Below are 14,439 nucleotides of genomic sequence, written 5' to 3'. Positions count from 1 at the left end.
TGATTGTGGCTTGATGGATCAAGGGCTTAGGGTGGTTGATCTCAATGTCATTTGCTCTGATTAATTATGGTTGCAATTCAGTCAGCAGATCACTATCACATATATCAGGTAGAAATGGGGCTCAATAAAAGTTGTTTAGGATGGAGAGTAAAATTAAGTCAACTTTTAACATTTTTCTTTTGAAAATGGCACTCAATTTCTAGCTGTATACCTGGTTAAATTTATGAACATGAATAGTCTTCCAATCAAAATATGCTTTCTTTGCTCCGTCTTGTACACGGCAAGGTAGACCCAGTAAACATTGGCGGGTCCCACTGAACAAATTTTTTTAATGAAAGATTTGGTGATCTAGACCATGATATATTCGGCATATGATGGCTTGGTGATGGTAACAAAAAAAAATTACATGGATGGAATATCCTAACTGTAAGTTTGATAGGCCTTACTTTGGATATCCTATCATGCACAATCAAGCTAATGAAATCCTAGAAACTAATACCCAGTCGCTCAACTGGGCAACAAAAAGAAATAAAAAAGACTCATACAATCAAAATTCTCCATGTTTGTTTAGAAATTTTATAATTGGTTTTTCAGTCCAAAACTGATTATTGGCGGATTCAAAATAAAAAGCAATTTTAATTTCTAATAATCAGTTTGGGACTCGGAAATATTCTCAAAATATAAAACAAGGAGGGCCTTAAGGTCGGAATACACTCTCTTGTTATCTCAATAACATATTTTAGGTAAGGTGGGATTAAACCTCCTACCTCAAAGTGAAAGAACAGAGGCCTAACCAATATTTGAGCTAGATGCCCAACCCCAATCCCAATAATTCCTTTTAATTGCCATTCACGGCCAACTAATTCTAATTACAAATGTCTAATTGTCTGTTCTGCTAGACTTTGACTGTCCTCATCCCAGACATAGCCCAGCATATAGACAATTGGGATCAACACAATACACACTGACCTTGTCTGTTCTACTAGACTTTGACTTTCCCCATCCGAGATAGAACCCACCATGTAGACAATTGGGCATAGATTTAAATTACAATGAACTTGTTGGGGGGAGTTCCCGACAAGTTCCACTCATTATCAAGGATTGCTCTACTACAACTTTCTGTTAACAATCTTACTGGAAGCATCCCCTCTTCTCTTGGGAATCTTTCATCTCTTGTCTATCTTTATCTACCAAGGAATAGTTTGGAAGGAAGCATCCCAAATGAACTAGGCCGATTGGTAAGCCTGAAACATCTTTCTATTGGTCAAAATAAAATTTCTGGTATTATTCCCCACTCTCTCCTCAACATTTCGTCAATTGTTATCTTCGCTGTGCCAGCTAATCAACTCGATGGAAGCATTCCACCCAACCTGGGTCTCACTCTCCCTAATTTAGAGCAACTTTGGGTTGATGTTAACCTATTTACAGGACCCATACCAGTTTCATTAGCCAATGCTTCACGATTAACACACATTGATTTTTCTTACAACAACTTTAGTGGATCCCTGCCTATGAATTTGGGAAGCCTTCAAGGTCTCAACCATCTTAGCTTACAAAGAAATCAGCTAGGAAGCTGGGGTAAATTAAATGACTTGATTTTTCTCACTTCTTTGACTAATTGCTCTAGACTACAAGTGTTAAGTCTAGCTAATAATTACATAAGTGGTGTATTGCCCGACTCCATAGCTAATCTCTCAAGCCAACTAACACTTTTGGCTTTAGGAAGAAACCAGATATCTAGCAGCATCCCTTTAGGGATTGAGAATCTCGTAGCCTTAACCTCACTGGGAATGGATGAAAATTCTTTAACAGGTACTATTCCTATTGGCATTGGGAAGCTTAACAAATTGATATTACTAGCCTTACACCAAAATCATTTTTTTGGCCAAATCCCACCTTACATTGGAAATATAAGTCAATTGTCAGGGCTCGGTTTAAATGGAAACAACTTACAATGAAGCATTCCTTCAAGTCTTGGAAACTGCAAACATATGAATGAATTATACCTTTACCTTAATAACCTTAGCGGTACCATACCCATACAAATTCTTAAGCTTCCCTTCCTATCAAAATCAATCGAGTTGTCATATAATTCTTTCACTGGGTTCCTGGCATCAGAAGTTGGAAACTTGAACCAGCTTGGGAAACTGCTCATTTCTTACAACAGGTTATCTGGTGAAATTCCTAGTACGTTAGGCAACTGTCTAAGTTTGGAATAATGATATATGGATCACAACTTTCTTCAAAGAATCGTTGAGTACTTTAAAAGGTATTCGGCAGCTAGATTTTTCACACAATAACTTGTCAGGAATGATTCCAAAGTACTTGGAGAAGTTTCCTTTCCTTGAGATTCTAAATCTCTCTTTCAATGATCTTGAGGGCGAAGTGCCAAAGGAAGGGATCTTTAGAAATGCAAGTGCAATCTCAGTCAAGGGAAATAGCAAACTTTGTGTTGGTATATTAGAAGTTTAGAACTACAGTTGCCGCCATGCTCTGTACAAGTTTATAGGAAAAGTAGCAGGTCCCACTCTCTAAGAGCAATAATCTCAATCACGAGTCCAATTTTATGCTTAATTTTATTCTCATGTTTCTTCTCTTTGTTTTATTGGATAAGAAAGTCACGAAAGGAATCGAGAAAGGAACATTCCACTACTTCTTCCTTGGAGGATCAATGTTTAAAGGTTTCTTATGCTGAGCTTCTTAGAGCAACAAATGGGTTCTCTTTGGACAATTTGATTGGTGTGGGAAGTTATGGTTCGGTATATAAAGGAATTTTGGGTATAAACCAAATAGCCATTGCAGTAAAGGTACTCAACCTTCAACAAAGAGGAGCTTATAAGAGCTTTGATGCTGAATGTCAAGCCTGGAGAAACATACGGCATAGAAATCTCGTTAAGATCTTAACTTCTTGCTCAAGTATTGATTTCCATGGCAATGATTTCAAAGCTTTAGTTTTTGAGTACATGCCTAATGGGAGTCTAGAGAAGTGGTTGCCCCAAAATGGAAATGGGCAACACCCATTGAGGAACTTGAGCCTTATTCAAAGGCTAAACATAGCCAGTGATGTCGCCTCTGCGCTGGATTATCTTCATCACCATGGTCAGATTCCAATTATACATCGTGATTTAAAACCAAGCAACATTCTTCTTGATGTTGACATGAATGCCCACGTTGGTGATTTTGGGTTGGCAAAGTTCCTTCTTGATGCCACTGATCATTGTTCAAAAAATCAAACAAACTCAACAGGGATGAAGGGATCAATAGGATATGTTGCTCCAGGTAAATGACTTCTTAATTTTTTTCATTCTTTAAATGTATTTCATAAAAAAACTGAATATTTTCAATAGCTTAGATCTAAGATTAAGCTTAAGTTGGCACAACATCGTGTTTTCTTTCGCACAAGATTAAACTGTTCATTTTTTAAATTCTTTTTTAAATTACAGAGTATGGGATGGGTGGCCACGCATCTACACACGGAGATGTGTACAGTTATGGGATCCTTTTGCTAGAAATGTTCACAGCAAAGATGCCTACTGATAAAATGTTTATAGATGGTCTAAGTCTTTACCAATTCGTTAAGATGATCAAGTGATGGAGATTGCGGACCCTCAAATTCTCTCAATAGAATTTGAAGCTATGAACAACAACAACGAAAATCATAGCCATGCGAGAAATAGAATGTATGATTGCGTGTTCTCAGTGTTTAGAATTGGTGTATCATGTTGTGCAAAAACACCAAGAGAACGAATGGAGATGATAGAGGTTGTCAAGGAAATCCATGCAATCAAAGACTCGTACCAGGGAATTAGGGTCCACCAACCTGGGCAAAATAGGGTGCCAACTGTAGATGAAGGTTCCTCTTATCTCAGAATTAGTAAGGTATTTCTTGTATTTTATTGGTGCTCCTACAATTGAATATGCAGTTTTATCAATGAAGGAGGTTTTGTGTGCACCTTATCAATTTTTGCTTGCATAACCTATAATTTCAATTTGGGAGTCTTCCCAAGTGTTGTACTTTTTACTATCCTTATTTAATAAATTCTACATGATCATATGAAAAAGAGCAAAAGAAAGGATGTGGGGAACTGAAAATCTTGGATACCAAGACGTTGAGCATTAGTATAGTCTTCTCTTAAACAATTGTTGAGAAGTCATAATATATATGCATATTTATAATAAAAATGCTTTCCTAGTGAAATTAGTTGCCTAATAAGGGCTTCAGAAGTAGTAGGAAATCCAAATTCATAATATAAATATATGGGATTTGCTACGCACTTTAGCTGAAGAAGAGAACAGCTAGACAGGCTTAGTTTTTCTAATGTAGTTGTTCATCTAATGTAGTTGTTCTATCATGCAAAAGTGAGCCGCGAAATAGCTTTCTGCGAAATTGCCTAGAAAATCCCAAAAGATATAATAGTTACTGAGACTAGCTAGTGAGCCATCGGTGCATGTGACGGTTGATTACTCGCATTGATGAAAATATTGGTGGATTGGGTTAGGAAAGTGTCGCGCCCCCAAGCTGCACACTCAAGGTCTGAGAAGACAACAGTGCCGTATACCTGCAAAAAGAACCCCTACAAGTGTACTAGGCTAACAAAAAGATACCAAAACCATCCACAACATATGGAATATAATAACTAAAAGGTCATACATGATCTGAAAAAATCAAATCCTAACTCTCGTCCATCCCAAATCCTAAATTAATATCAAAATAATGTAGTCTCATTAGTGTCTAAACCATACTTACTGTCTAATAAAACCAAATGATTCAACTAAAGCTGGAGATCGAGAAATTACGCCTCCGCTCCCTCATTCTCACCACGAGAGTCAAAATCTGAAAATGTTAAACCATAGTGAGCCGAAGCCAAGTAAATAATAATGCACTACAAAAGTGAGGTCATGAATAAGAAGCAAAGTCCACAAGGCCACATCTTAAAAGTGTCACTACAAAGGGGGTCACAATAAAGAGGAAGTCACAAGTCACAAGTCACAAGAGATCGCTGAAAGCAATCAAATATGTATGATACCACCCCATGGTTATCGGCTTAGTTCAAAAAGTGTGTTAATGCTTACACCGACCGCCCTGGTGTCGGAATTAGTTCCTAATCCACATACCTGTCAACAGGGTCAGAGTATCGACCCACTGACGGGACCCAAAATCCAACGTACTATCCCCATTGGTGCGGGCCCTTGTAGTTCATATATATACCTTAGCCTCCACAAAAGGTGTCCACATATGTTCCCAAAGTCCAAAACAATGTACAAAGGTCCAAAGGTAGTGATTCACATTGGTTCCATAAGATTTTCAGTATTGTTGGGTAGACAATAGTCAAAAAGGATCACAACGGTTCCACAAGGAGTCCCATTTTTGGGGCGCACATTCAATACGAGTAGCATAAGATGTCAACGAGCATGAGTTCAATAAGCTTCAAACAATAAAGGGGTGAGCATGCAAGTCCCAAATTAAAGTCTAAGGTTACCGAGGATTTGATATGTTCAAAGATATTAGGGAGTTACAATCAAAAGGCATATCATTGGACGGTGAAACGTATCATTAAAGTAGTACGGAATTACCTAATATAAAAAAACCACAATCATCAATTAAGGGCCCTAAAGAGTGGCCAAAACAAATATTCAAGGTTCACAATCTCCAAATTAACTCACCAAAATCGGCAGGTTCAGGCACCTGACCAAGGTCTTCGAGCGTCCGAACACCTCCTTCGGAAGCCACCTCGGGCGTCTCTGAGAATTTCCGAAAGAAAATCAAACTCTCGGGTTTTGGATTTACATGCGTTCAAGCGCCCGAGTCGGACGTCGGAACCCCCATTCGGGCGCCCGAATACCCTCAATCAGGCATCCGAATCACGGGGTTGGGTTTTTCACCTGAGCCGCGAGAATTTCAAATTTTTACCCGAAAACACTACAGCCTAGAAAAATCATAACCTTTCCATCCGACTTTCGTTTCTCGTGAGATCGAATCGGATGGACTACTTGCGATGAAAGGAATCCACCGAACCTAACATAATCGCAGGAATAATACTGAACAGAGATTAAAGATCGAAATTTACAACTCGCAATATTTTATTTTAACTATCCGAAACAAGAGGGTTTATGGTTCGATGGGGATCCAATAACGTGATCACACCCACGGAATTCTAGACCCATCAAGAGGTTCTCGCAAATGTCTACAAATCTCAGAATAGTCTGTCACAACTCAAGAACATGAATCTTTTTAGGGTTTCTTACAGGACAAAATTGACAAGGGATAGAATTCTAAACTTATTTGATGATCTTAGGCTTGCGAACTCGGTTCTCCTAGATCTTCTGCACGTAACTCTCTCCCTTGGGCTGTAGAACGATTGAGGTTAATCAAATTTCAACACAAACCCTCTTAGAAGAGTATTAATAAGCGTAAGCCCTAATTCTAATTCTAAGGTAAGGACGAACACAACGGGAAACGAAATTTAGAGAGGGCTGTTTTTGGGTGTTTACATAAAGTCCAAGGAATGGGTAGGCCCCACCAACGTCCTTTATAGCCCAAAGATTAAATACCAAAAGACAAGCTAGGAGCGCGCATGTATCAAAACATGGATGTGCTCAAATCATTTCCCAATAAATATAATAGCTTGTGAGATTTCAGTGGGGAAGTACATGCATGTGTATTCTCCATTCAATTTCCTACAAATGGATTGTTTAAATTTAGAAGACTGAAAATAAAAGTAATTTTTGATGTCCAATCAACCACAAGCTAAAATTTCACTCAGCAACCTGCGAAGAGTCCACCAAAATTAGCGAAGTTGAGAAACTTTTCTGCCCTGCTCTAATAGCAAATTGATGAAGTACAATCCAACTGAAACAAATTCAGAAAGAAGGTCGCTCTCACAAGTACAAGTAATGTAAAACAAGGTGAAGATGAACACATTTCTATGATTGGTTCAGTTATAAAAATTCTTCCAAGGCCACAAAGACTCCAATTTCATTTTAGGTAAGGCTCAGGGGATTCCAATAGGAACAATCTTCTCGTTCCAAAAGAAATTAGGATCACCCGGGGTTGGTTTAGTTTCTGCAGAAAATGTAATATGACTGTGAACAGAAACTCATAATTCTCATTGTGATTTTGGAGGGAACTCATATAAGTTTTGCATGTAAAAACTGATTGACATTCAAGAGTATAAGTTTTCTAGAGTTAACCTGAGGAGAACTCAAACAATCATTGTGCAAAACTAACTAAGAAAGGCATTTCCTGTAGGGTGTTTCTTACAATACATGAGATGAAGTACAGTAGAGTCGACAATATTCACTGAGTTTTCGAATGCTTTAATCGAGGATTTCACTGAATTATTCCCAAAATCACTCTAGTAGTAAGATGTCGCAAAACTAAATAGCTTAAATAGAATTTCAAAATTATAGAACTGTCTTGAGAGCTTTTGTCACTAGTGCAACGCCTAAGAAAACCTCTTGACTTTTATTTAAATAAAGCTTTGGAATATGTGGAGTCCTTGTTTAATTTCCTAGTAGAGTAATGGAATAACACTCAGAAAGGCTGGAATTTGGGAAATATCTTTTGGAATTTCATTTAAATGAAGTCTTAAAAGAAAACTGAACACAAACCGCGCTAATATTATCTTGCAGAAATCATTAATCTGATCCTGAAATCTTTAGGGACTAGAATCATATTTTGATGACAGATATCACCAAAGTTCTTTGAATCTTCTAAATCAAAATAAAAAGGTTACATAAAAGAGGATGAACAAGCAAATTTAATGGAAATTTAATTGCTATCCACAAAGCAAGGAAGACTACTCACATATATAGCTATGGTAGATTTCAGTGGTCAACTGTCATAAACATCAGATTCTTCAAGAGATGATTATGTCACTGTGCTAGGCTTCTAGTGCTCGAGTTTTGTTCACAGTAACTTAGGAATTCTGAGCAGAATTCCAGATCTGAGAGAATCCGAAAAATCCTCATATCTGTAACTCGTTTTCTCACAATCAGTCACTTCCATACGTAGTGAAAGTTATAAAAAGTTCTTGCCCATCTCGACTGCTTCTTGTCAGGTTTCTTAGAGACCTTTGCAGATCTCAAAGTAAGTTCTTCTCAAGGACATTTTGAGACTAGATCCACTAGATATTCCATCAAAATTATGATGCAAACCAAGTCAACAATAGTTTATGATATCTAGTTAAGAAATGTTAACTGCTGCTGCCTTACATGTTTAAAACTTCCAAATCAAACGACGATATGCATTGAGGATGTAGAGAATTAATTTATATAAAACAAAATTAAAACAGATGATCTCACCAATTTCATCCATGGATCCAGAAGGATTACAATTTCTGGACAGATTTGGGCTTTCATGAGGTCCTTGGGATTCTTCAACAATTTGACTTTAAATTTTGCTAGGAGACACAAGATTTCTAGATCTTTTGATAACCTTCTATTAAAAGGAAAGGAAAGAAAGATAGATCAAACTACCTCCAACTCTCCTCTTCACTGATATTGCTTTAATTTTTTAACTTTATTCTTTTACCATTAAAAAAGATAATGATATGGTAACCTCATAGGGAACCGAGAATGGAACCGGACAAATAGCCTCTTCCCAAGTTAACAACTTTCTCCCGACATTTTGCTTTTCTTCTCAAAATGGCAAAACTATCCCCTCCCTGTTGTATGTGGCATGTGGGGATTAGTTCGGTTCCACTCTCAGTTAAGTAGCCGGTCTCCGTACACGCACTCTTTAAAAAATTCTTTGATTGTAGCACCTTTTCTAAAATAGAACACAAATGGATGAAACCCCGGAATGACCTGTCCCACTAAGCAAAAAGAAATGAACAAAATGGTGATCATTATAAAGATGCTATACATTGATAAGCAAACAGTCATTCACATCTCTAATCTATGAAAGAACTAAGCAATACAGAGGTATGCTAACATTTTGTTTGGGAGAATGATAACTCCGGTGAGATCTCTGCTTCATATATTTGTTCATCAGAGAGGTTAGTTGATGTATTTAAGAAAGCTCTTCTCAGAAATAAGCATTGAACTCTCACTTTCTAGCTAGAATGCTTGACATATGTTCACCAGCAAGAGAGATTGTAATTTATCTTAACTAGGCCTGCAACTCGGGTCGGGCGGGTCGGGTTTTGGAGAACCCAACCCTACCCGAGAAATATCTCGGGTCGGGTCGGGTCGGGTTTTTTTTCGGAAAACCCACGATTCCCAAACCCGGCCCTACCCATGATAAATCTCGGGTCGGGTCGGGTCGGGTCGGATTTTTTCACGTTGACGCAATTTTTTAACGAAAACTCTTGTTTGGCAAAGCAACTCAACTCATAGAAGCAGAAATTACACTCACATTACACTTGAATCAAACAATGATGTAATTACACTCACATTACACTTGAATCAAACAATGCTGTAATCAAACAATGTTGTAATTACAATCAAACAATGCTGAATCAAACACTTGAATCAGCTCAACTCATAGAAGCAGAAATTACACTCACATACTATAACAGTGGGTGTGTGGGTTTTCACTTTTAACTTTTAACTAACAATAGAAAAAAAAGAGTACATACTATAACTTATGTAACTCGGGTCGGGTCGGGTCGGGCCCCTTCAAACCCGGCTCGACCCGAGATTCATGCGGGCTTTTGGGTGCTCAACCCGGCTCGACCCGAAACCCATGAAACCTGAACCCAACTCAGGTTATTTTCGGGTCGGGTCGATGCGGGTCGGGTTTTACCCGGCTCGAGTTGCAGCCCTAATCTTAACCATTCATTAAATATAATAATGGAATTTTCCTTTATGTCGAAGTAAGATAATAATAAAAGATTGAAGAAAGATAAGAATAAAAGATATCACCCAGGTTAGGAAGGTTCATAACTTCTTGTAAACACCCAATTTCCACCGAACCCTAATAGCATCGTTAGATTAGAAATCCTACTAAATCAGCGCTTAGAGTCCCAAATTTTACCCTAAGGTAGATTAGGATCCCAGGTAAGTCCCTTTAAATTTTCGTTTGAATCCGTGGATGTTTGCTTAGCAAATGAGCGTCGTAGCATAGTATAGTGCAATAGGGGTGTGATTTAAACAAAGAGAGTGTGTCTCTACCAATTTCATGTGCAATAATTAAAGAACTAATGTCATCCCTTCTCTTACCTGGGCCCCCCCGGGGGAGAGAAAAGAATAATCATGTTGCAACCAATTGGGGTTGAAAAAGAAAGAAGAGGGGGTGCAAGTTTATCATTTCCTATAAAAGGGGGGTGAATTATTGTAGTGGTGTGTGTCAATACCAATTTCTGCCCATAAATTGTTTTGTAATAAAAAGATGAAGATTCCTTTCTTCCTTCCCAAGTCATAATTAGGCCTTATCTAAGGTTAATGAGGGCTTAAGACTAGGATTAGTTAGGGGCATCTTAGGAAGCTCCTTGGAAGCTTCTTAGATGCTTTTTGGGTTTGGAATCTCAGCCCTTGATTTGTAAGGGAAATTTGGAAGGTTAAGATAAAATTTCTAAAGAGATATTTTTCATAATATTTTCCCTCTTACTATTACCCAAGACCACCTTTGTTTTGGAAAATGGTAGTGACAAATACACTCTAGGGGCTATCTAGAGAAAGAGGAGGGGGCCGAATTTATCATCTCCCTTTAATAACCCATCGAATTAGGGTTTCAAAGAGGGGGGAGTCTCATTTTTTATTTTGGAAAAAGGAGAGAAGAAGAGAGCTGCAACATAGAGAGGAGGGATTCCTAGCTCCTTCGCTTCCCTTTCCACCAGCCACCTCTTCATCTTCCTCAAGCCCATCTCCTTTTGCACCTCCTCCTTTGATTTTTCATCACCACCATCTCCACCTTCACTTCCCAAAATTTCAGCAAACCTCATTTATTCCCCTTCTCTATCATCTCTTTCACCGACCCCATCTCCAATAAGCCTCTTCCCTGCAAACCCATTTAATCCGGCTAAGCCACCACCACCTTCAATCCTTAGATCCACCATCTACACCCTTCATCACCATCACCTCCACCCCTAACATCAACCCAAACTCACTTCAGCAAACCCATTTAAAAACCTCATCCTCTGCCATCCCCATCATCTACAACTTTCATTTCTATCTCCGTCTCTTCAACCCTGTTTTTTTTCCACCATTAAAATCCACCCCCATACTCCATCTTCATTACCATAAACCCTTGATCCGAGTCCATAGCTTGGATTCCTGCAAATCCCTTTTCCCTCTCCACATTTCTGCTCTCTTTTCTCCTTGGGCTGCAAATAGAAGGAGAAGATAAATCACAGCCATTATTACAAATTGCCTTGAAGCGGTGGCTGTCTATAGCGTCAACAGATCCCTCTTGTGGAGTTAATTTCAACCATGTTATAAGATGTTACTCGGGGCTTGTAAAATGAGCAAAAGAAGAAGATGAAGAAGTAAAGGGAAAGCCCAAGATCGTGGAGTCCATCTCCTTGCCGGTGGCGTTCATGTCCGCCATTGATTCTGATCATCTCCGAACGCCTTGCTTCGAATCCGACCGCGCCCGAGATTTCTCCATTTCATTTTCACCCGAATTCAGGTATTAATTTTCTCTGTTAATTCATGTATGGGAATGTGATGATGCGTTAGTTATTTTCTTTTGCCGGTAGGCCATTTGGGGTTTTCTTCAAGATATTAAAGCTCTAATTGCGGAGACTGAAATTTTAGACCCTCTCTTTGGTCCTATCTCTCACCCTTGGCTGAAAGTAAGAGAACAAACCCTCCTTTTCTAACATTCTCCTGAGGCCTAATGTTGGAATTATCTACGTCAAAGCATTTTCTTGATATGATTAGAATTACCTGATGTTGGGAAATGATGTCAGTCCAGCTATGCTTTCGTGGTTGTATACTTGTATGTTCCTAGCTTGAATTGACTCAGTTGATGGTAATTTCTCGATAGCTGTGATTGCATTTTTATAGGATGGTACTTGTAGGACTTCATTTGCTCGTCCCACCTTAATAATCAGAAGATGATTCAACTGTAACCTTGCACAAGATACAATTTGATCTGAACCTCACCACCCCCTGTCGTTAATCTGATGGCTCTTGTTGATATTCAATGCTAGTTGTTTGGGCTCTAATTCTATCTTATTTTGTTTTCACATAAGCATAAATATGCCTGCTGTGATCCGATAAAAAAATAAGATGGGCTTGGGAATTATTATCAAGATACGGTAGTGCTTGTAGCAATGCATTTGCTAGCTAATGTTAACACTACCCTATCTTAATAACTCCATGAGCTGAAATGGTTCTTCATTGTTTTTTCTATGAATAGTGTCAACTGCCATGTTTTAGTGCTTGAATATACACAGTCTATTCTCTCTCACTAATAGGCTTGCAGGAACCATGTGAACTATAATAGCTTCGTTGGATATTTTGTGTAAGAATCAAAACCTGATGAGTATTGGAATACTTGCCTTGCAAAATACTATCTTTTCCTTAAGCATCTAGGCCCGAAAGTTATCAATTGTAGCAATGTACAGCTGCTGTGCTGCTAGTTTATACACTCTACAGTGGTGATTTTAATTTGGTCAAGGAATAAATGGCTGTTGTCCACCACTCACTGCTGTCCCACAAGTGTATGCACTCATAGTTAAGATTTTTGTTTGGTTTAAAACACTAACGGTTGTACCATGTGTTTATGCACTTCACTGTCGTGATCCTTGTTTGAATGAATCACCTCTTGTTTTGGCCTAAATCTGCCCTGTTTTTTTTTTTTGTACTAGTTTTGCTCATTTTCTACACAGGTTTAGTCCACAAATCTGCCTTGTTTTTGGCACAAGTTCGGCTCATTTTCTGCACAGGTTTAATTCACAAATCTGCCCAGTTTTTTGTACAAGTTTTGCTCATTTTCTGCACAGGTTTAGTCTACAAATCTGCCTAGTTTTTTGTACAAGTTTTGCTCATTTTCTACACAGGTTTAGTCCAAAAAGCTGCCTTGTTTTTTGCACAAGTTCTGCTAATTTTCTGTATAGGTTTAATCCACAAATCTGCCTTGTTTTTAGCACAGGCTCTACTCATTTTCTGGACAATAGTTCAGCCCTGTTTGATGAAATGCAAAGACAATTTATTCACTCTTATTTCAGCCCTGTTTGAGACCTTTCACTAATTTTGGGAATGAGCTGAAAGTCATCATTTTTAAAGTCATGAATCAGCCCCCCTGTTTTGGACCTTTCATTATTTTTTTGAATGAACTGAAGATATTAGTGTTGTTGTCATTGGAGTTATGGTTCAAAAATGACATATTAGATTGGTGCTATTAGGTTGATTATTTCTTTTAACTCCGGGCTTGATCCTTTTGTTTCATTTATTGCATGGAGCACTCACTTCAATTTACTGTTACAAGAGATGAGCCTGTTTCTATAACATTGCACATTTTAATTGCCATTTTTATTGTCATGGAACTGAACCTGTTTCTAGGGCCTTGCGCACTTTAATTGCTAGTTTTGCTGTCATGGAGCGGAACTTGTTTCTATTGCAATACACACTTCAATTGCCAACTTTATTGTCACAAATCTGAACATGTTTTCATTACATTACGCATTTCGATTGTCAGATTTGATTCCATGCGCGGTACTAGAGTAGATGTTTCAGTACAAATACTAAAATGTGGTTGAGTTAATAGTATTTCTTGGTTGGTTTAGTCATGTTCTGATAAACATATACTCACATGTTTGCTTTGATTCCACCCTTAGGGGGGATAATTATCCTTCATTTCGATCATGTCCTCTTTGGTTTTCCTTCTGTGCGGGAACCAATCATGTACTTGGGATGAAGGCGTTAGCCCAAGCCCATCCTTAGGGGACTTGCTCAGTCCAAATAGTGCTCCCCTCTTTATTATGGTAGAAACCGTTAACCTTTAGATTCTCTTATTCATTGCCAGGGCAATGAAAGAGTCATCTAGAATCAGAGCCCTCACTAGGAGACATGCTTTGTCTCATTAAGGTGTTTCTCCCTTGGAGACAAGCCTTGTTGTTTAGAGCCTACCCCTTAGGCAGTCTGTTTTAGTTTGGTAGAGAGTTTACCCATATGAGGCATGCTTTGCCTCATTTACAGAGCCCCGACTTGGAGACAAGCCTTGTCTCATTTAGAGAGTTTCCCTTTAGGAGGCTTACCCGCCTCATCTTAGAATGGCATCCTCTTTTAGAGCGAGTCTTTGACTTATTTATTTGCCCTCGTTTTGGTAGTGTTATTAGAGAGTCTTTGACTCATTTGCACCACCTCTTTAGTATTGTTAGTTAGGAGTTTCTCCTTTAGAGTTGTTACTTGATCTTGATTAGAGACTCACTCAGTCTTATTAGAGCTTTGCTTACTTGGGATCTTAGATCATTTTCATTATTCTCGGGACACTCGTTTACTTGTTTGGGATACTAGTTTGTTGGTTTGGGGTTTCTGCTTTACCCTAAG

At 38.4% G+C, this 14,439-nt stretch overlaps 1 protein-coding gene and 1 long non-coding RNA gene across 2 annotated transcripts; one reads left to right on the top strand and one right to left on the bottom strand.

Annotated features, from left to right (window-relative positions):
* Positions 1–1,052: 1,052 nt before the first annotated feature.
* Positions 1,053–3,966, top strand: LOC143869865 (putative LRR receptor-like serine/threonine-protein kinase At3g47570). Its single transcript, XM_077376423.1, has 3 exons — positions 1,053–1,812; positions 2,473–3,279; positions 3,444–3,966. Exons 1-3 carry the CDS (start codon positions 1,053–1,055, stop codon positions 3,590–3,592), a joined length of 1,716 nt encoding a protein of 571 aa, XP_077232538.1. The 3' UTR covers positions 3,593–3,966.
* Positions 3,967–4,600: 634 nt separating this feature from the next.
* LOC143862822 (uncharacterized) lies at positions 4,601–8,512 on the bottom strand. Its single transcript, XR_013240533.1, has 2 exons — positions 8,305–8,512; positions 4,601–4,834 (listed from the first exon to the last, which is right to left on the bottom strand). It is a non-coding gene; the product is annotated as an uncharacterized LOC143862822 (long non-coding RNA).
* Between the last annotated feature and the right edge of the window lie 5,927 nt (positions 8,513–14,439).

Source organism: Tasmannia lanceolata, unplaced genomic scaffold, assembly GCF_043159265.1.
Source record: "Tasmannia lanceolata isolate RefF3 unplaced genomic scaffold, GAP_Taslan_0.1 ptg000003l, whole genome shotgun sequence".
NCBI classification, from domain to species: Eukaryota; Viridiplantae; Streptophyta; class Magnoliopsida; order Canellales; family Winteraceae; genus Tasmannia; species Tasmannia lanceolata.
The sequence above is the reverse complement of the archived record's forward strand: the minus strand, read 5'-3'. Positions and strand labels throughout refer to the sequence as shown.